General features: G+C 46.0%; 1 protein-coding gene across 1 annotated transcript in view; it reads left to right on the top strand.

Annotated features, from left to right (window-relative positions):
- SLC5A6 (solute carrier family 5 member 6) overlaps window positions 1-21,200 on the top strand; it is a 138,081-nt gene that overhangs the window by 49,229 nt on the left and 67,652 nt on the right. Inside the window, exon 7 of the mRNA XM_030198646.1 lies at window positions 6,410-6,539. Coding sequence (XP_030054506.1) covers window positions 6,410-6,539 — 130 coding nt within the window. The remainder of the gene's footprint in view (window positions 1-6,409; window positions 6,540-21,200) is intronic.

The following is a 21,200-nucleotide window of genomic DNA, read 5'->3' as shown; positions in this document are numbered from 1 at the left end:
CTCTTAAAGAATGCCCCCCAAAAACATACGTCCTAAGAGATTATCTTCATGAAGTCCCGGAATAAGTTAAAAAAAAAATCCACAAAATATATATCTCAAATCTCAAAAATTCTTACTCTTTCAAGTGGAACCATCCACTGTTATGCCTCTCTTAAGCCATGGGAACCTCCTTGTCTGACTTATGCGGAAACCTTTCTTTCCACATGAACTCCACTGTGTTTTAAAACCATGCCGGCACTGCTCTGCACTCTTCTTAATTCTTAATCCTTCCCAACCGTTTTTGGTCTCAACATTGGCCATGTTTCACTGTTATAAAAATGAAAGCATTAGTCTTCTAAAAAGTTTTTTTCACATCATAAACTATTGAATTAAACATTTACCAACTGCTAAAGCCAGACATGTCTACAAGCCTTTCAGATAATGGCGCTCTCCTCCTCAAGACGCCCAAGCATGTACAAAACCTTCAAGTTCCTCTTGATAGCAACTAGGGTTCGCTGCCTCTGTTTTGATTGACTATCCCATTGTGATAACACTCCAATCTACTTCTTTATAAAGTCCATTGGGGCTTACTGTATTCCATGAAAAAAATGAGTCTCTGCTCGTTGGAAAGCAATTTTCTCTGAAAGCAATTTTCTTTGAATGTCTTCTCCCCATTTATTCTGCGTAAGTCAGAGAGGTTACCATGGCTTAAGAGAGGCGTAAGCGGCATCTTAGTCTTAACAGTGGACGGTTTCAGTTGAAGGAGCAAGAATTTCTGAGAATTGACATTTATTTTTTGTGGATTTTTTTTTTAGAACTTATTCTGGGATTTCATGAAGATAATCTCTTAGGACATATGTTTTTTGGGGACATTCTTTAAGAGAATTAACTTATGAGGAGAAGAAATGATTTTTTGCACAAGGATGGGATATATTTCTTCTCTGGAACATAATTGTAGAAGACATCGGCAGCTTGATAAGGAACTGATTGGTTTCCACGCCTTAAGATAAGTACAATTTTTCAAAATATTTTACAATTATAGCTGTTGGTGCAACGATTATTATCTGTTAACCATCATGTTCCTGGGTTGGAATGATGGGGATGCACTGTTCTCACACATTTTGGAGAAAAATATTAATTTGTATAATTTGTGACAGAAGAAACATTATATATAATTGATTCAATAAAGAATTGAAAATAAAATAGTACCATGACATGAATGAGTATGTTGATGGAAGCAAAGGATGAAGCACCTTGGTCAGGCTCCTCAGGTGTGCTATCAACAACTATTCTATTTTTATTTATTTATTTGGATTTTTCTCATATTTTTTCAGTAGGATACTTAGTTATTGCAAAAGGGAAAAGACCATGATAACATTGTAGGCAGGATACCAAATCAGTACAGCAAGTAAAGAGGATTGTGAAGTCGTGATGGCGCAGAATCAGACTCTGAAAGAGGACGTCATCAGTGTTGTGTGAGACAGGAGAAAGCTGTGTGCAGTGATGGTCCCTCAGGTGCTTAGAGGAGACCTTCACCCATACAAGGCACCACAAGAAAAGTGGCTTTAAAGATAAGTGGAACTGGAGTGAAGGTGTACATAGGTGACAATGACGAGGGCAGGCATTGTAGAAAAGAAAAAAAAACACAATTCTAGGGGGGAAAAGTAGAATTATAGAGATAATCCAATCTCTTTAATATTTTCTAACAGAAAGATGGCATGAGTCTATCTAGCCTGTTACAAGGGCTGAAGCCAGTTGGCAGAGCTTGCCACCATCTTCATTTGTCCAACACAATAGCAAGCACCATTGAAAACAATAGCAAACTAGATTTTGCGTTCTCTGTATTAGGAGGGGATTGGAGGAGGGATGTAAGGGGAGTTGGAGGGAAGCAAACGAGCTGCTGCCCACGCCACAGTTGGATTATCTCCTGCAGGTGGATGGACACACTTTTTCAGCCTCTGGTTCTGAGTGCTTTGCTCCTGGTGCAGTTGGTCAGCTGGTCCCCAGTTGAGTTTTGCGGGTGGCTTGAGTCTGCAGAGTCATATCTGGAGGTCTTCAGAACTCTGTCTGTGGTGCCACACAAATTTACTTCTTCCCTCCCTTCACTTCTCCCATGTTTCCTGTGGAGCTGTCCCGTCCTAGCACAACAATATAAAAAAGAAACGAAGAGAAAGGAGAAAGAAAAAGATTTGCTGGAGAATGTAGAACAGAGTATCAGCCTGAGCCTTTCTCATCGGTGGTAGTAACTTGTGGAGACTGTGAGTTTGAAGGAAGCAGCCAGCAGTGGTAAGTCCAACTAAGATTTGACTCTGAACCGCTTGGAGGGCTGCAAGTTCTACTTGGTGCAGGAGAGTGATCCTGACTCACCACTTTGGGACAAGTTATGTTGTGCTTGTGTGACAGGGTGAATGGCGACTCCCATGAAGGCAGTTAAGTGGTGTTCCGCCTGTGGGATCCACCAGCCCGTTTTGGGACATTGCAGTAATTCCAGAAACAATATTCTAAGCAGTTTCTGCCTTGCTACTCTCTCATGAATCCCATTTTTGCCTTGTCTTTCTTATTGTGGGGTCATGAACACTGATCTTAGCTGAGATTAGAGAGGCTTGTGGTTGTTTGGATGTTCTTTTTTTTGTGGTTGCTTTATAAGACACTTAAATTAATGACATTTTTGTGGGGTAATTTTGAAAAGTGTGCTTCACCTTGAGTGATTTTCTTATGTGTGTATATTTCACAGTGTGAGATGATTAGTTAAGGTTTATTGGGAGGCAAGTTTTTATGATGTATTACTTTCTATGAGATAATAAAGCTGTTGGGCTTAGTATGTCCATTGAGTGAATTGGTGCCAGTGAGCACTTTTGTGCACTTCAGATATTGGTAGTCTTTCTCTCTTGTTTTATAGAGCATTTTTTAATGCTGTGGCAGTATCTAGCCTCCCATTGTGGTTTATACACATTTGTTTGTCATTTTGGGAGAGTTTGTATGGTTTTGGTAGTTTATATCTCTACCCATATTTTTCGTGTTGTGGTTTGGGTCATTAGTTTAAAAACATATTTTAAAAACATATTGCACGGGGAGAGGGAAATTTAAATAAGACTATCATAAGTACATAAGTATTGCCATACTTGGACAGACCGAAGGTCCAACAAGCCCAGTGGCCAATCTAGGTCACAAGTACCTGGCAAGATCCCAAAACAGTACAATACATTTTATGCTGCTTATTCTAGAAATAAGCTGTGGATTTTCCCCAAGTCCGTTTTAATAATGGTCTATGGACTTTTCCATTTAAACCCCGCTAAACTAACTGCTTTTACCACATTCTCTGGCAACGAATTCCAGACTTGTTTACAAATTGAATGAAGAAATATTTTCTCTGATTTGTTTTAAATTTACTACTTTGTAGCTTCGTTACGTGCCCCCTAGTCCTAGTATTTTTGAAAAGAGTAAACAAGTGATTCACATCTACCCTTTCCACTCCACTCATTATTTTATAGACCTCTATCATATCTCCCCTCAACCATCTTTTCTCCAAGCTGAAGAGCCCTAGCCACTTTCGCCTTTCCTCATAGGGAAGTCATCTCATCCCTTTTATCGTTTTCATCGCCCTTCTCTGTACCTTTTCTAATTCCACTATATCTTTTTTGAGATGCGGTGACCAGAATTGAACACAATTTTCAAGGTGCAGTTGCACCATGGACTGATACAAAGGCATTACAATGTACTCACTTTTGTTTTCCATTCCCTTTCTAATAATACCTAACATTCTTATTTGCTTTCTAGCCGCCGCAGCACACTGAGCAGAGGGTTTCAACGTATCATCAACAACGACGCCGAGATCTCTTTTTTGGTCGGTGACTCCTAACGTGGAACCTTGCATTATGTAGCAATAATTCGGGTTCCTCTTTCCCACATGCATCACTTTGCACTTGCTCACATCATCTGCCATTTAGACGCCCAGTCTCCCAGTCATGTAAGGTTCTCTTGTAATTTTTCACAATCCTCTTGTGATTTAACAACTTTGAATAACTTTGTGTTGTCAGCAAATTTAATTACCTCACTAGTTACTCCCATCTAGATAATTTATAAATATGTTAAAAACCAGTGGACCCAGCACAGACTCCTGTGCAACCTCACTATCTACTCTTCTCCATTGAGAATACTAAACATTTAACCCTGCTCTCTTTTCTATCTTTTAACCAGTTTTTAATCCACAATAGAACACTACCCTCCTATCCGATGACTCTCAAATTTCCTCTGGAGGTTCTTTGTCAAACGTCTTTTGAAAATCCAGATACACTACTACTACTATTTAACATTTCTGTAGCGCTACAAGGCATGCACAATATCAACCGACTCACCTTTATCCACATGTTTGTTCACCCCTTCAAAGAAATGTTTTCTTGATGCAGAACTTCGCTTCAAAACATAATCTTATATGGTACCAGTAGCAGGCAGAAGAATATTGTTATTAGAACACAGTAGATTTACAAGATTGGAAAAATATGCTAATTTATGACTTCAGATAAGTATGTTTTTTTATACGTTCATTTAATTGAGTATTTGCTAGTAAATGGACTTTGAATATGCTGACTTGAAGAAAAGATTGACAGTTCCTTGAGATAACTCAGCCCCCAATATTCGGTGCCAGGCCATGGCCGAGCAGTGGCACTGAATATCGGGGGCTAAAATTGGTGAGGATGGCCACCAGAGCCTATGGGGCCCACAAGACAGTTATGTGAGCCTCAGATGAATGTTGACTGGGACCTGCATAACTATATTTTAACTTTAAAAGAAGCCCCGATCCTCCTCCTGGCCTCCAACGAAACCCCTTCTTCTTCTTACCCCCTTCTCCCAGCTCACAAGAATCAAAGCCTCCCCCCTACCCTGAGATCTAGGTAGGCTTTGATTCTCATGGGCTGAGAAGTGCACATTACTGCTGATTCCTCCCAAACACTATCCCCTGTACTGCCCAAGACCTGCCCATTTTTTAATGAGCGGTCAGAGGCAATAGCAGCACTGCCTGGTTTAGTGGTGCTGGTGCTGAATACCAGGGGGTAGGCAGCCACAGGTGATTTAGTGGGTAGGAGCTCTCCTGCCCGCTCAAAATCACTTAGAATATGACCAGTCAATATTTATATGTAGAACTGATTATAAATTGGCATAGAGCTAGTTAATACATTCTTTTGTGCACAGTAAAACAGGTTTTATCCTGCATATCCCTCTTGTGTCTGAAACATGATATAAAGTTGCTGTCCTTTAAGCATCTTGCCTCTGATAGTGATGGTATACTTGGATTCAGCTCTGCTCCTTCAGCTCAAGGTCCTCATGAAATAGACACAACACATGGTTGTGTGTGGTTTTGTTTTTAGAAGGGGGAACCTTTGTGTTGAGGCAAGTTGTTCAGTGTATATATTGTCTAAATTTTAAAGTGAATAATCGTTGAGGGCTGTTTTTTAAAAGGGGGTCAGGAAGAGAGTGGGTGTTTTGGGCTTGGCTGTTCCTGCTCTTTTAGGCTTAAAGCTGAGTTGGAGACAGGGCTGGGATCTGGTACTGTGAGCCTCCATTGGCAGCAACCTTGCTTTTGTCCTATTAAGTCTAAATCTAAATCTTAACTTATATCCCTGCCAACTTATTTTTGCCCAATTGTTAGCTGAGGCCTATGCTTCAAGGACCTTCCAGAGCCTTGCAACTCTAAACTTGACCACTAGAAGCTGACACTGTACAATGACTGGGACTGATTTCCTCTTGGGTCAATGAACAATTGCTTTCACAGCATCCCTAGCCTGGTCTGGGAATCAAACTCATGTTCTCCACATTTCAATGCTGAATTCTGCTGCTGAGTCCGTAGGTTGGCCCTCTTTTGTTGTTTTAGGCATTATAATTGTTTTTGGAAGGAAAAAATGAAATTACTTTTTGTTTGGCCTCAGTGGCATACCAAGGGGGGGGCAGTGGGGGCGGTCCGCCCCGGGTGCACGCCGCTGGGGGGGTGCTGCGGCGCGCGCCTGTCAGCTGAGTTCGCTGACTTTGCTAACTTTGCTGCAGCTCCCTCTGCCCCGGAACAGGCTAGGGATGCTGTGAAAGCAATTGTTCAGTGACCCAAGAGGAAAAAGTCAGTCCCAGTCATTGTACAGTGTCAGCTTCTAGTGGTCAAGTTTAGGGTTGCAAGGCTCTGGAAGGTCCTTGATGCATAGACCTCAGCTAGGCTAGGATCGCCACTTTTTGGCCTATTTATATCATGGCAGCTAGCACAGACTCCAATGCTCTTCTAACTAACCACCTCTGTACTCTTCTGGGAGCTTGCCCTGCCACCAGCTTTTCCCCTTTTGACTTGTGATCCCTGAGACCTTGAACCTAACAGTACTTATATATGGTGAGCTATTGCAGCAAGCACTTATACGGTCTGAATGTCTGATTTAACCTCCTTCTCCCACAGTTCTTGCTACGCTGTCTTCCCTTGCCAGCAGGTCGTATTGGCTCTTGGTTGCTTAATGGGTCTGGTGATGTTTGCATATTATAAGGAGAATGATGACACACACCTGCAGAATCTTCCCTCATCAGATCAGGTAAGTGATAAGTACCTCAAGTGGTACAAATTGTATTTGGCTCCTGGCATGCTGGGGTTGGGCCCCAAAGTGGTAGATTGGATTAAAAACTGTTTGAGTGGGAGAAGACAGAAGGTAATGATTAATAGTTTATTCAGAGGAAAAAGGATAATTTAGTGGAGAGCCTTGGGGCCTGCTCCTGAGGTGGATTCTGTTCAGTATCTCATTGTGAGCAATACTGCAAAAGGATAATTTCTTTCTGCAGGTGAAGATCCACACACAGCACGATGGCACAAAGCCTATCTAGTCTGTCAATCTAAAGCAGTACTATAGCAGGACATGTTTGCTCACTCCTAACCTAGCTATGATAACATAGTAACATAGTAAATGACGGCAGATAAAGACCTGTATGGTCCATCCAATCAGCCCAACTAAATAAACTCATTCACATGGTATGTGATACTTTAAATGTATACCTGAATTTGATTTGTCCCTGCCTCTCTCAGGGCACAGACCATAGAAGTCTACCCAGCACTGTTCTTGTACTAAGTTCTGGAGCTAACGTCAAAACCCCTTTAAATTTACACTCCAGCCCGTCCCTATCTATTCAGTCACAATCAGGGCATAGACCGTAGAAGTCTGCCCAGCTCCCATTTTGTTTCCCAATTACTGACGTCGCCACCCAATCTCCACTAAGATTCTACGGAACCATTCCTTCTTAACAGGATTCCTTTGTGTTTATCCCACGCATGTTTGAATTCCATTACCATTTTCATCTCCTCCACCTCCCGCGGGAGGGCATTCCACATATCCACCACCCTCTCCGTGAAAAAATACTTCCTGACATTAGTCCTGAGTCTGCCCCCCTTCAACCTCAATTCATGTTCTCTAGTTCTACCGCCTTCCCGTCTCTGAAAAAGTTTCATTTGCGGATTAATACCTTTCAAATATTGGAATGTCTGTATCACGTCACCCCTGTTTCTCCTTTCCTCTAAGGTATACATGTTCAGGTCAGCAAATGTCTCCTCGTACAGTTTGCAACGCAGATCCCATAACATTTTTGTAGCTTTTCTTTGCACTGCTTCCAGTCTTTTTACATCAATGTTCAAGCACCTATCTGACCTCATTTGCAACCTTCTTTAAATTAATCCCATTATTTTCTTACTCCTGTTACTCTATTTTATCTATCTATATATATGTTCCATCTTTGCTTATACTCTAGGCTATCTATAAGAATGTTTTATTATGTTTTGTACTGACATTGTAATGTAGCATACTATGCCATACTTTGTATTGGTTGAATATTTTTACTGCTGTAATTGTCTATTGCTTATGTTTGACTTATTCTTGCTGTACACTGCCTTGAGTGAGTTCCTTCAAAAAGGTGGTAAATAAATTCTAATAAATAAGTACATACATACATAAAGCAACAGCCTAGTCTCTACAGTTTTGCCTTCTCCCACAGAGACCCCCTGTGCTTGACCTATGCTTTCTTGAATTACAAAACTCTCATTGTGTTCACTACTTCCATTGGGATGCTGTTCTATGCATATTTTCTTAGATTAATCCTGTCTATCCCTGGTGAGGGTGGAGGGTGAGGGTAGAGATGTCCGATCTATTTGGCACAGAGACAATGCTTATAGTGTGTATAACAGAAATAAAGCGATACATAGCTTTGGTTAAGGCAGCTGTCCTATTGCACTTTGATATTTCTTTAGTGTTTGACACCGTGGATCACGATTTGCTGCTTTTTAGATTGAGTGAAATGGATATTGGGGGATCAGTTCTTAAATGATTTTCGTCCTTCTTGAGAAATAGACAGTATAGCATTTTGAAGAATTGTGTAGCATCAAAAGGATTGGAAGTGTGCTGAACTGCAATATTCCTCAAGGGTTTCCATTGTCACCTCAACTTTTTAATGTTTACGGTAGCCATTTGAGAAGTTACTTACTGTCTTTAAACATTGTCGTCATCATAGAGGATGACATTTTTGTTTTGTGCCCTGTTCAAGATTCTTTGGGGAATGCTTCTTTATTACTAAAGCATTATATAAAAATAGTAGAAGATTGGGCTTCAGCTAAATTTCTTAAACTTAATGTGCAGAAAACAAAGTTATAAATCTTTCTTCAGGTACTTCTTTAAAATTTGATAATATATCAAAAGTACTTGGTATAATTTTAGATTCTAAGCTATCTTATGAACACCAGCTTAATGCTTTGGTAAGGAAATTCTTTTTTCATCTAAGGAAATTAAGAGCTATTAGGGCAGCCTTAAGCCCTGGTGGACTTTTAAACAATAGTACAAGCAATTTTGCTTCCATTATTGGTGTCACGAAACGCCTAGCCACCTGCTTGGGGTTACCCCGTGGCCACTTAGGTCTATCCCCAGCACAGCTCAGGTCCACTTGCACCTGCCGCTTGTGCTCTACATTAGCACTCTCCTCTCACTGACTGGGTCGCAACTGCCTCTGGGTGAGTCTCCTGCTCTCAAATTATCCCCAGTGATTTCTAGAGCCACACTCCCAGTGGTCCCACAGTTTCCATATAGCACTCACAGACCCAACACACAAACCACCAGGATTCTTTATCAGTCCAGACAGCAGAATCAACAATCAAAATAGTTTATTATCTAAAAAACTGAACAGTGGAACAAAGTGCAATCAGCAAACTATAACAGGTAACTGAAATATGGATCACTTGTAACACTAACTAAACATTTGCATACTGTCTAAACAGTACCTAGGAAGATCAGGACATATAATTCACCGAGCCTCATCAAAGAGATCTGTCTCTCTTTTCTCCCGGGCTAAGACTGAAGCAACAGCTAGTTCTGTTCAAAAGAAAAATGAGCTCCTGGGCCAATCAGAGCCCAGTCAACAAGTTTAAAAGAATACTGCTCACAGTCCTGTAGATTCACTTCTTCACTGAGTGAAACTAAAAGAGGACATTCACTTTTCTATGACAGCTATAACCTAAACCATGCACCACCTACTGGCCAAACTAGAGAAATGCACTTCAAGATTCAATAAAGGGAAAGGGAAATGGGACTTGATATATCGCCTTTCTGAGGTTTTTGCAATTACATTCAAAACGGTTTACATATATTCAGGTACTTATTTTGTACCAGGGTTAAGTGACTTGCCCAGAGTCACAAGGAGCTGCAGTGGGAATCGAACTCAGGTCCCCAGGATCAAAGTCCACTGCACTAACCACTAGGCCACTCCTCCACAGTTTGTTTTAAGCCTGTAAAAGCAGTTTTACAGGCTTAAAACACACTGTCACAATTGGTTTATTGTAATTCTTTATATTGCAGCATAAATAAACAACACATGTGGCGACTCCAACTTCTGCAGAACTCAGCTGCTAGATTAATCTTTGGATCAGGCAGGTTTTGTGAAGTTAGCCCCATGTTGAATAACTTACATTGGCTAAGATTGGAACCTCAAATTCAATTTAAAATAGCCTGTCTGGTCTATAAATGTGTTTATGGTGCTAATTCAGTTATGGTAGGAAACTTGCTTATATTCCCAAGTCATAGAGGGCATCAATGTCACTTCTGTGAAAAACATGCAAGTGAAGTCTGTTTGGGAAAATTCTTTTGCCTTGCAAAGCACAAAAATATGGAATAGTCTACCTAAACAGTTCACTTAACTGCTCCTTACAGTTCTTTTTGAAAGGTCTTAAAAACTTATTAGTTATTTTTTTTAATGTTATGTTTTATAAAAATGACTTAGATGGATTTTTTTTATTAAGATTAGATTATTGATTTTAATGTAATTCTATCCATTTGGGATATCTCTTTGCTCTGTGATCTGCTTTGAATCGTAAGTTAAAAGCGGAATAGAAATCGTAGAATAAAATAGAATTTCCTTTGATATTAAAAAGGAGAAAGAGAGAAAATACAGTTTTGGTTGTGTTCATGACTGTGCCTTGAGGCTTCTCAGTGTTGGTCTGTGGAAGCCACGTTTATCCCTGGGGTGTCATACCCAGGCAGCTAGGTCTCTCCTCCCCCTTCTCTCTCTTCAGCCAGCAGGACTGCATTGTGGTTCAGCTCATGTGTCTGGAGCCTTGAGAGCCCTTTGTACTGCAGATACCAATACTTTAAAAAAGAAAAACACCATGGAGACTTTGGGCTGATTTTAGGAGAGGAATCTTTGGTGAGTTTTGCTAGCAGTCCTCCACCTCCTTCCCCTGAACATGATGAGTTTGTGTTGGATATTTTTTCTCTGGCTGTCCCCTCCAAGAGTCATATTTCTCAAACACAGACCCTTGAATATGTGGGGGTGTGGTATGACATGCAGGTAGGTCGAGTGTTTCTCCCACTGGCAAGGATCCTGAAGCAGCGGGGACAAATTCAGTCTTCTCTTGGCAAGAGACCCCGAGCCCAAGATTACCTTCAAAGTCTGGGTTCAAAGGCAGCTACTCTGGTAATGGTACCATGGGCCAGAGCGCACATGCTTCTCTTTCAGCATTCTCTGCTTTCATGTTGAGCTCCTCAGTGTCAGGACTTAGGAAGATGTGGCTTCCCCTCTGGGGGAAGGCAAAGCACAGCATTTGGTTGTGGCTTAGCAGTGTCAGTTTTCAGAAGAGAATGAAGTTGGAATCTTTTGAGTGGACTGTGGTTACTATGAATGCCAGTCTCAAGGGCTAGGGAGCCCACTGCCCCAGTCAAGTGGTGCAGGGGTGGTAATCAGGGGAAGAAGTTCAGTGGTTTATTGACAGACTGGAAACCCAGGCGATCTCTCTAGCTCTGAAATTGGTCCAGCAGATTCTCGAAGAAAAATTGGTAAGAGTGCTCTCCAACAATGTGACAGCGGTAGCCTATAAGAATCAGTGAGGCATGAAGAGCCATCAGGTAGCAGAAGAAGCAACATGACTTCTGGACTGGGCAGTACCTCACCTCCTGCATCTCTTGGTGGTTCATGTGGCAGGTGTAGATAACATGCAGGCAGATTTTCTGAGCAGGCACACCTTTGATCCCAGGTAATGGAACCTAGGCTGGGAGGCCTTTGAAAGCATAATTTGTCCCTAGGGTAATGGAGCTGATGGCAACAGCAACTGCAACCAATGCGCAGGTGCCCTGGTTTTTCTGTCGCAGGAGACAGACACTGTCAGGGCATCCATGAGTTGATTCTTCCATGGCCAGCCCAGGTTCTTCTGTGTGTTTTTTTTTCCCTGTGGCCATCAATGGGTTGAGTTACTTAGTGCATAGAGTTGCATGTCAGTCTGGTGATTCTAGAGGATCTGGAATGGCCTCAAAGACCATGGTACAAGGACTTGATGTGCCTATCAGAGGGTGCCCCACTTTGCCTGCAGAGGACAGAGGGTGCCGAATCCATCTCCATTCTGGTTTACAGCTTAGCTGTTGAGAGGGCACAGTTGAGGAAGAGGGTATTCCTCCAGAATAATAGCTACAGTATTGAAGTCGCTTAGACGATCTACTTCTTTGGCCTTTGTGAGAGTTTGGTGTATATTTGAAACCCGGTGTCACGAGAAGGGTTATCTTCCTTTGTGTGCATCAGTGGCAGAGATTTTAGAGTTTTTACAGGATGGTTTGCATAGAGGTTGGCCTTGGCTTCCTCCAAGGTGCAAATGGTGGTCTTGACATGTTTCCAAAGTATGATTCAGAGAAAATCCTTGGCGTCTCTTCCAGATGTGGTGCATTTTCTTTGGAGTGGTCAAACGCCTTCGCACTCCCCATCGGCCGCTGGTCCCTCAGTGGTACCTGAATCTAATTTGGTTTGTTTTTAGCAAACCTAACATAAACAGAAATGACACAAAGCATAACAGTTACACAGTGGTTCCTTCAATGCATCTATCTAATACAAGCACAACCTAAGTACCACAGTCCAATACCCCCACCCCTCCCCACCCCCTAAAGGCAACCACCTAACAAAATCAAATAGAACTCGTAATCCTGGAAAATCCACAGGACTCTTCCAAACTTCTATAATGACTCCAGCCCCTGTCAAAGGAGCACACCTGAAAGCAACAAAGTGCTGTAAGATCAGACTCCCCATTGGTCCATATACTTATGTTGAGTTAGGCCCTTTGCGGTTTAAACAATGATAAATCTGGGAGATGGTCCCCATTTGAACCATGGGTCCCAATAAGCCTTCAAACTCTCCCTTACCCTGTGGACACAAATCTAATTTTGTCCCCTGCGTCTCCTTTTGAACCTTTGGCACAATGTATCTGCAAAGATATTACCTTAAAAACAGTCTTTTTGGTCACGATCTTTTCGGCTCATTGGTTTTCAGAGTTGCAAGCCTTGTTATGGCAGGAGCCTTTCTTGGTGTTTTCCAGAGAGAAGGTGACCTTGCAGCTGGTTCTTTCCTTTCTCCCTAAGGTAGTTTTGGCTAAGAAAGCAAATAGAATGTTAGGTACTATTAGGAAAGGAATAGAAAACAAAAATGAAGACGTTATAATGCCTTTGTATCGCTCCATGGTGCGACCGCACCTCGAATACTGTGTGCAATTCTGGCCATCCGCATCTCAAAAAAAGATATAGTGGAAAAGGTACAGAGAAGGGTGACAAAAATGATAAATGGGATGAGACAACTTCCCTATGAGGAAAGGCTAAAGCAGCTAGGGCTCTTCAGCTTGGAGAAAAGATGGCTGAGGGGAGATATGATAGAGGTCTATAAAATGAGTGGAGTGGAATGGGTAAACGTGAATCACATGTTTACTCTTTCCAAAATTACTAGGACTAGGGGGCATGTAATGAAGCTACAGAGTAGTACATTTAAAACAAATTGGAGAAAATATTTCTTCACTCAACGTGTAATTAAACTCTGGAATTCATTGCCAGAGAATGTGACAAAAGCAGTTAGCTTAGTGGGGTTTAAAAAATGTTTGGCAAAAGTTCATAAGCCATTATTAAGATGGACTTGGGGAAAATTCACTGCTTATTTCTAGGATAAACAGCATAAACTGTATTGTACTATTTTAGGTTCTTGCTAGGTACTTGTAACCTGGATTGGCCACTGTTGGAAATAGGATGCTGGGCTTGATGGACCTTCAGTCTGTCCTAGTATGGCAGCACTTGTGTACTTTCATGTAAATTGGTCCATTTTTCTGTTGGTCTTAGGGGATGGAAATGATGATAAAGAGCACTCTTGGTTGTTGTGGTTGAATGTGAAAAGAGTCTTGTTGGATTATTTCAGGACGGAGGAATTTTGGCATTTGGATCAATTGTTTGTGCTCTTTGGTGGTCAGAACAAGAGATCATCATCGATTAAGATGACCATAGCTCGATGACTTAAGGAGACAATAGTATTGACATATCTCCTTAAGGAATGTTCACTGCCGTCAGCTCTTAAAGCTCATTGTGTGAGGAGAGTTTCAGCCTTGTGGACGAAGAGCAATCTTACTCCATCACAGGAGATCTGTCGGTGGTGGTGGGGGGGGGGAGGGGTCCTCCTTGCACTCCTTGCACTCCTTTGTAAAGGATGCAGCCTTTGATGCTGGAGTGTTGTCTTCTGGCCTCTGAGGATCTCGCTTTTAACTTCTTCTCAAGCATATGGACCAGTCTGGAGGGCTAGCGAGGAAGGAAAAATTAGGCTTTACCTGCTACTTTTCTTTACATTAGACATCCATACTTCAGCATCTCCCATCACTTCTCCACATAATTAGGTTATAGCAGGTATAACCTAATTATGTGGAGAAGTGATTGAAGATACTGAAGTATGGATGTCAGATAAGAGCCCTATTGAGAAGGACTCTGTTAGTACAGCTGATTTCTATGTATATAGCTCAATTTTCTTGTTTGTTTTTGGTTTTTATTCTTGGCACTTGCTGCTGTGGTTCAAAACAAGGGGCAAAAAAATGTCTAAAATCTTACAAGTCAAGGGAACAGCCATTTTTAGTCCTGTTCCAACTACTTTGTTATTAATATACTGACTGGCTGAGACCTATACAGCATTCTTATACAGTTCTCAAAGTCAGGTGTTCTCAGTCTCTATCTGCTTGTAGGCTTGCATAAACCAGGCATCTAGAGAGCCTAAAGGAAAGAAAATTAGCAAAAAAGACCTAATTTCTCCTTTCTTTTTCACTTCTTATTTTATTTTTTTGTAAACCACTCTACTGCACTGTATTAGATTGGGTGGTATATCAAATTCTGTTAAAATAAAATAACTTCTCCGAGGACAAGCAGGCTGCTTGTTCTCACTGATGGGTGACGTCCACGGCAGCCCCTCCAATCGGAATCTTCACTAGCAAAGTCCTTTGCTAGCCCTCGCGCGCCCGCGCGCACCGCGCATGCGCGGCCGTCTTCCCGCCCGAAACCGGCTCGAGCCGGCCAGTCTTCTTTTGTCCGCACTCGGTACGGTCGTATTTTTCGCCGTGTCGAGCCCCGGAGAGTCGACCTCGCGCGTCCATATTGTACGTGTTTTTTCTTCGGAAAAGCTTTTCCTGTACTCGGGAAGTGCTCCGGAACCCCTCCACCGGGTTTCGTTTAAATCCTCCCCGTATTTCCAGCTTTTGGCCCCGATAAGTTTTCTTTCGTCGTCGGGGTAGGCCTCTTTTCGGCCTCGGTCGAGATTTTTCTCCCTCTACAGTTTTTGGTGCTCTTTTTCCGTCATTTCGGACTTTGATTTCGCCGGCGTGATTTTTCCGCCCATGACATCGAAGCCTTCCAGCGGCTTCAAGAAGTGCACCCAGTGCGCCCGGGTTATCTCGCTCACTGATCGACACTCGTCGTGTCTTCAGTGTCTGGGGGCCGAGCACCGCCCTCAGAACTGTAGTCTGTGTTCCCTGCTTCAAAGGCGGACTCAGGTAGCGAGACTAGCCCAGTGGAACGTTTTGTTCTCGGGCTCTTCGGCGGCATCGGCACCGGGATCTTCGAGTGCATCGACGTCGTCAGCGTCCAGACCATCTTCCTCGGCCGCCCTTGCATCGAGTGCATCGAGGCATCGGGCCCCTGCATCGGCGCCGAGACATCGGATAGCTGCATCGACGTCGGTGGTACCGGGACCTCGTCTGCTGATGTCGTCGGACGGTGGTGCATCGTCAGGAGTGCAGGTGAGGGCTGTCCATTCCCCTGCTGGTGGCGGTGAGCCTTCGGGTGGGTCTCCTCCCACCCTGAGGGCTCCTGCGGTACAGCCCCCCCGAGACCGACCTTCTTCGGCCTCGGCCCCGAGGAAGCGACGGATGGATTCTACGTCCTCCTCGTCGGTGCCGGGGAGCTCCGGTGACATGCTTCGGAAGAAGTCGAAGAAGCATCGACACCGGTCTCCTCCCCGCGTCGGCACCGAGAGCTCTGGGTCGCCGAGGGGTTCGGCACCCAGCAGGCATCGGCACCGAGAGGACCGCTCACCCTCTGTCCAGGAGGTGTCGATGCGCTCCACTCTGGACAGCCCGGAACAGCCTCCTCGCCCGGAACAGGTCCTGACGTCGACGCCTGCATCGACCTCATAGCCTTTCTCTGCAGCCGCTCTAAACGAGAGCCTCCGGGCCGTTCTCCCAGAGATTCTGGGAGAGCTGTTGCGCCCTACCCCTCCGGTACCGGCGGTGCTTGCGCCTCCGGTACCGTCGAGCGTGGCGCTGGCTGGCCCATCGCCCAGGTTCAGGTCCCCGACGTCGGTACCGCGTGCGGTGCCGACCGCGGCCACCTCCCAGGAAGGCTCCCCGACTACGTCGGCGGAGGGAGCTTCGCCGATGCGGGCGAGGGAGTCTACCTCTCGACGCCCCCATCGTGGACGTGGCTCCACTGAGTCGAGCAGGGCGAGGTTGCAGACACAGGTTCGTGAACTTGTGTCTGACACCGAGGGTGAGGCCTCGTGGGAGGAAGAGGAAGATCCTAGATATTTCTCTGACGAGGAGTCTGAGGGTCTTCCTTCTGATCCCACTCCCTCTCCTGAAAGACAGCTTTCTCCCCCCGAGAGTCTGTCTTTTGCTTCCTTTGTCCGGGAGATGTCTACGGCCATCCCCTTCCCGGTGGTTGTGGAGGACGAGCCCAGGGCTGAAATGTTTGAGCTCCTGGACTATCCTTCTCCACCTAAGGAAGCGTCCACCGTTCCCTTGCACCATGTCCTAAAAAAGATATTGCTTGCGAACTGGACGAAACCCTTAACTAATCCCCACATTCCCAAGAAGATCGAGTCCCAGTACCGGATCCATGGGGACCCAGAGCTGATGCGCACTCAGTTGCCTCACGACTCTGGAGTTGTGGATTTGGCCCTAAAGAAGGCTAAGAGTTCTAGGGAACATGCTTCGGCGCCCCCGGGCAAGGACGCTAGAACCTTAGACTCCTCTGGGAGGAAGGCCTACCATTCCTCTATGCTCGTGTCCAAGATCCAGTCTTACCAGCTCTACACGAGCATACACATGCGGAACAATGTGCGGCAGTTGGCGGGCTTGGTTGATGCTCTTCCCCCTGAGCAAGCCAAGCCTTTTCAGGAGGTGGTCAGGCAGCTGAAGGCGTGCAGAAAATTCCTGGCCAGAGGAGTTTATGACACTTTTGATGTTGCGTCCAGGGCCGCTGCTCAAGGTGTGGTGATGCGCAGACTCTCATGGCTGCGTGCCGCCGACCTGGAGAATAGAATCCAGCAGCGGATTGCGGACTCGCCTTGCCGTGCGGACAACATTTTTGGCGAAAAAGTCGAACAGGTGGTAGAGTCTCTCCACCAGCGGGACACCGCATTCGACAAATTCGCCCGCCGGCAGCCTTCAGCTTCTACCTCTACAGGTAGACGATTTTTCGGGGGAAGGAAGACTGTTCCCTACTCTTCTGGCAAGCGTAGGTACAATCCTCCTTCCCGACAGCCTGCGGCCCAGGCTAAGCCCCAGCGCGCTCGCTCTCGTCAGCAGCGTGCGACTCAGCAAGGCCCCGCAGCTCCCCAGCAAAAGCAAGGGGCGAGCTTTTGACTGGCTCCAGCAGAGCATAGCCGACATCCAAGTGTCCGTGCCGGGCGACCTGCCAGTCGGAGGGAGGTTGAAAGCTTTTCACCAAAGGTGGCCTCTCATAACCTCCGATCAGTGGGTTCTGCAAATAGTCCGGCAGGGATACACCCTCAATTTGGCTTCAAAACCTCCAAATTGTCCACCGGGAGCTCAGTCTTACAGCTCCCAGCACAAGAGGGTACTTGCAGAGGAACTCTCCGCCCTTCTCAGCGCCAATGCGGTCGAGCCCGTGCCATCCGGGCAAGAAGGGCTGGGATTCTATTCCAGGTACTTCCTTGTGGAAAAGAAAACAGGGGGGATGCGTCCCATCCTAGACCTAAGGGCCCTGAACAAATATCTCGTAAAAGAAAAGTTCAGGATGCTTTCCCTGGGCACCCTTCTCCCCATGATTCAGCAAAACGATTGGCTATGCTCTCTGGACTTGAAGGATGCCTACACACATATCCCGATACTGCCAGCTCACAGACAGTATCTGCGATTTCAGTTGGGCACCCGCCACTTCCAGTACTGTGTGCTACCCTTTGGGCTCGCCTCTGCGCCCAGGGTGTTCACAAAGTGCCTAGCTGTGGTAGCAGCGGCACTTCGCAGGCTGGGAGTGCACGTGTTCCCATATCTCGACGATTGGCTGGTGAAGAACACGTCCAAGGCAGGAGCCCTGCAGTCCATGCAGATGACTATTCGCCTTCTGGAGCTACTGGGGTTTGTGATAAATTACCCAAAGTCCCATCTTCTTCCAGTGCAGAACCTCGAATTCATAGGAGCCCTGCTGGATTCTCGGACGGCTCGCGCCTATCTCCCAGAGACGAGGGCCAACAACTTGTTGTCCCTCGTCTCCCGGGTGCGGGCGTCCCAGCAGATCACAGCTCGGCAGATGTTGAGATTGCTGGGCCATATGGCCTCCACAGTTCATGTGACTCCCATGGCCCGCCTTCACATGAGATCTGCTCAATGGACCCTAGCCTCCCAGTGGTATCAGGCCGCGGGGGGTCTAGAGGACGTGATCCACCTGTCCACGAGTTTTCTCGAATCCCTGTATTGGTGGACGATTTGGACCAATTTGACTCTGGGACGTCCCTTCCAAATTCCTCAGCCACAAAAAGTGCTGACCACGGATGCGTCTCTCCTGGGATGGGGAGCTCATGTCGATGGGCTTCACACCCAAGGAAGCTGGTCCCTCCAAGAACGCGATCTACAGATCAATCTTCTGGAGTTACGAGCGATCTGGAACGCTCTGAAGGCTTTCAGAGATCGGCTGTCCCACCAAATTATTCAAATTCAGACAGACAACCAGGTTGCCATGTACTATGTAAACAAGCAGGGGGGCACCGGATCTCGCCCCCTGTGTCAGGAAGCCGTCAGCATGTGGACCTGGGCTCGCCGGAACGGCATGGTGCTCCAAGCCACATATCTGGCAGGCGTAAACAACAGTCTGGCCGACAGGTTGAGCAGGATTATGCAACCTCACGAGTGGTCGCTCAACTCCCGAGTGGTGCGCCAGATCTTCCAAGCGTGGGGCACCCCCTTGGTGGATCTCTTCGCATCTCGAGCAAACCACAAAGTCCCTCAGTTCTGTTCCAGGCTTCAGGCCACCGGCAGACTGGCATCGGATGCCTTCCTCCTCGATTGGGGGGAGGGCCTGCTGTATGCTTATCCTCCCATTCCTCTGGTGGGGAAGACTTTGTTGAAACTCAAGCAAGACCGAGGCACCATGATCCTGATTGCTCCTTTTTGGCCGCGTCAGATCTGGTTCCCTCTTCTTCTGGAGTTATCCTCCGAAGAACCGTGGAGATTGGAGTGTTTTCCGACCCTCATCACGCAGGACGAAGGGGCTCTTCTGCATCCCAACCTCCAGTCCCTGGCTCTCACGGCCTGGATGTTGAGGGCGTAGACTTTGCCTCTTTGGGTCTGCCAGAGGGTGTCTCCCGCATCTTGCTTGCTTCCAGGAAAGACTCCACTAAGAGAAGTTACTTCTTTCATTGGAGGAGGTTTGCCGTCTGGTGTGACAGCAAGGCCCTAGATCCTCGCTCTTGTCCTACACAGACCCTGCTTGAATACCTTCTGCACTTGTCTGAGTCTGGTCTTAAGACCAACTCCGTAAGGGTTCATCTTAGTGCAATCAGTGCATACCATTACCATGTGGAAGGTAAGCCGATCTCAGGACAGCCTTTAGTTGTTCGCTTCATGAGAGGTTTGCTTTTGTCAAAGCCCCCTGTCAAGCCTCCTACAGTGTCATGGGATCTCAATGTCGTTCTCACCCAGCTGATGAAACCTCCTTTTGAGCCACTGAATTCCTGCCATCCGAAGTACTTGACCTGGAAGGTCATTTTCTTGGTGGCAGTTACTTCAGCTCGTAGAGTCAGTGAGCTTCAGGCCCTGGTAGCCCAGGCCCCTTACACCAAATTTCATCACAACAGAGTAGTCCTCCGTACTCACCCTAGGTTTCTGCCAAAGGTCGTGTCGGAGTTCCATTTGAACCAGTCAATTGTCTTGCCAACATTCTTTCCCCGTCCTCATTCCTGCCCTGCTGAACGTCAGCTGCACACTTTGGACTGCAAGAGAGCATTGGCCTTCTACTTGGAGCGGACACAGCCCCACAGACAGTCCGCCCAATTGTTTGTTTCTTTTGACCCCAATAGGAGGGGAGTGGCTGTAGGGAAACGCACCATATCCAATTGGCTAGCAGATTGCATTTCCTTCACTTACGCCCAGGCGGGGCTGGCTCTTGAGGGTCATGTCACGGCTCATAATGTTAGAGCCATGGCTGCGTCGGTAGCCCACTTGAAGTCAGCCTCCATTGAAGAAATTTGCAAAGCTGCGACGTGGGCTTCTGTCCACACATTCACATCCCATTACTGCCTGCAGCAGGATACCCGACGCGACAGTCGGTTCGGGCAGTCAGTTCTTCAGAACCTGTTTGGGCTTTAGGATCCAACTCCACCCCCCGAGGGCCCTGTTTGTTCTGTTCCAGGCTACACTCTCAGTTAGTTGGTAAATTTTTTTAGGTCAATTTCTGTTATGTCCTCGCCGTTGCGAGGCCCAATTGACCATGGTTGTTGTTTTGAGTGAGCCTGGGGGCTAGGGATACCCCATCAGTGAGAACAAGCAGCCTGCTTGTCCTCGGAGAAAGCGAATGCTACATACCTGTAGAAGGTATTCTCCGAGGACAGCAGGCTGATTGTTCTCACAAACCCGCCCGCCTCCCCTTTGGAGTTGTGTCTTCCCTTAAGAGTATTGTCTTGCTACATACTGGACTGGCCGGCTCGAGCCGGTTTCGGGCAGGAAGACTGCCGCGGTGCGCGCGGGCGCGCGAGGGCTAGCAAAGGACTTTGCTAGTGAAGATTCCGATTGGAGGGGCTGCCGTGGACGTCACCCATCAGTGAGAACAATCAGCCTGCTGTCCTCAGAGAATACCTTCTACAGGTATGTAGCATTCGCTTTCCGGTACCGGCCAGTACATTTCTCTGATGTTCTCTCCTCCCATCCACACTCATCAGGTCTGATGGCCCCCCGGAGCCTACTTGAATTATCTGGTGGTCCAACAGGGCAGTGGTGGCAAGAATGAATCCCACTCACTCATGTCTCTATGGCTCTGTGGTCAGAATGGCCACCGTGACCTCTACTGGTAGTCTCCCTTATATGGCTGACTGACCCTGCTTGTCCTGTTTGTCTGTCCTAATTAGATTGTAAGTTGTGTCGAGCAGGGACTGTCTCTTCATGTTCAGGTGTACAGGGCTGCGTACGTCTAGTAGCGCTTTAGAAATGATGATTAGTAGTACTGTAC

The sequence above is a fragment of the Microcaecilia unicolor genome, chromosome 3 (assembly GCF_901765095.1).
Source record: "Microcaecilia unicolor chromosome 3, aMicUni1.1, whole genome shotgun sequence".
NCBI lineage: Eukaryota > Metazoa > Chordata > Amphibia > Gymnophiona > Siphonopidae > Microcaecilia > Microcaecilia unicolor.
This window is presented reverse-complemented; position numbering and strand designations above follow the sequence as displayed.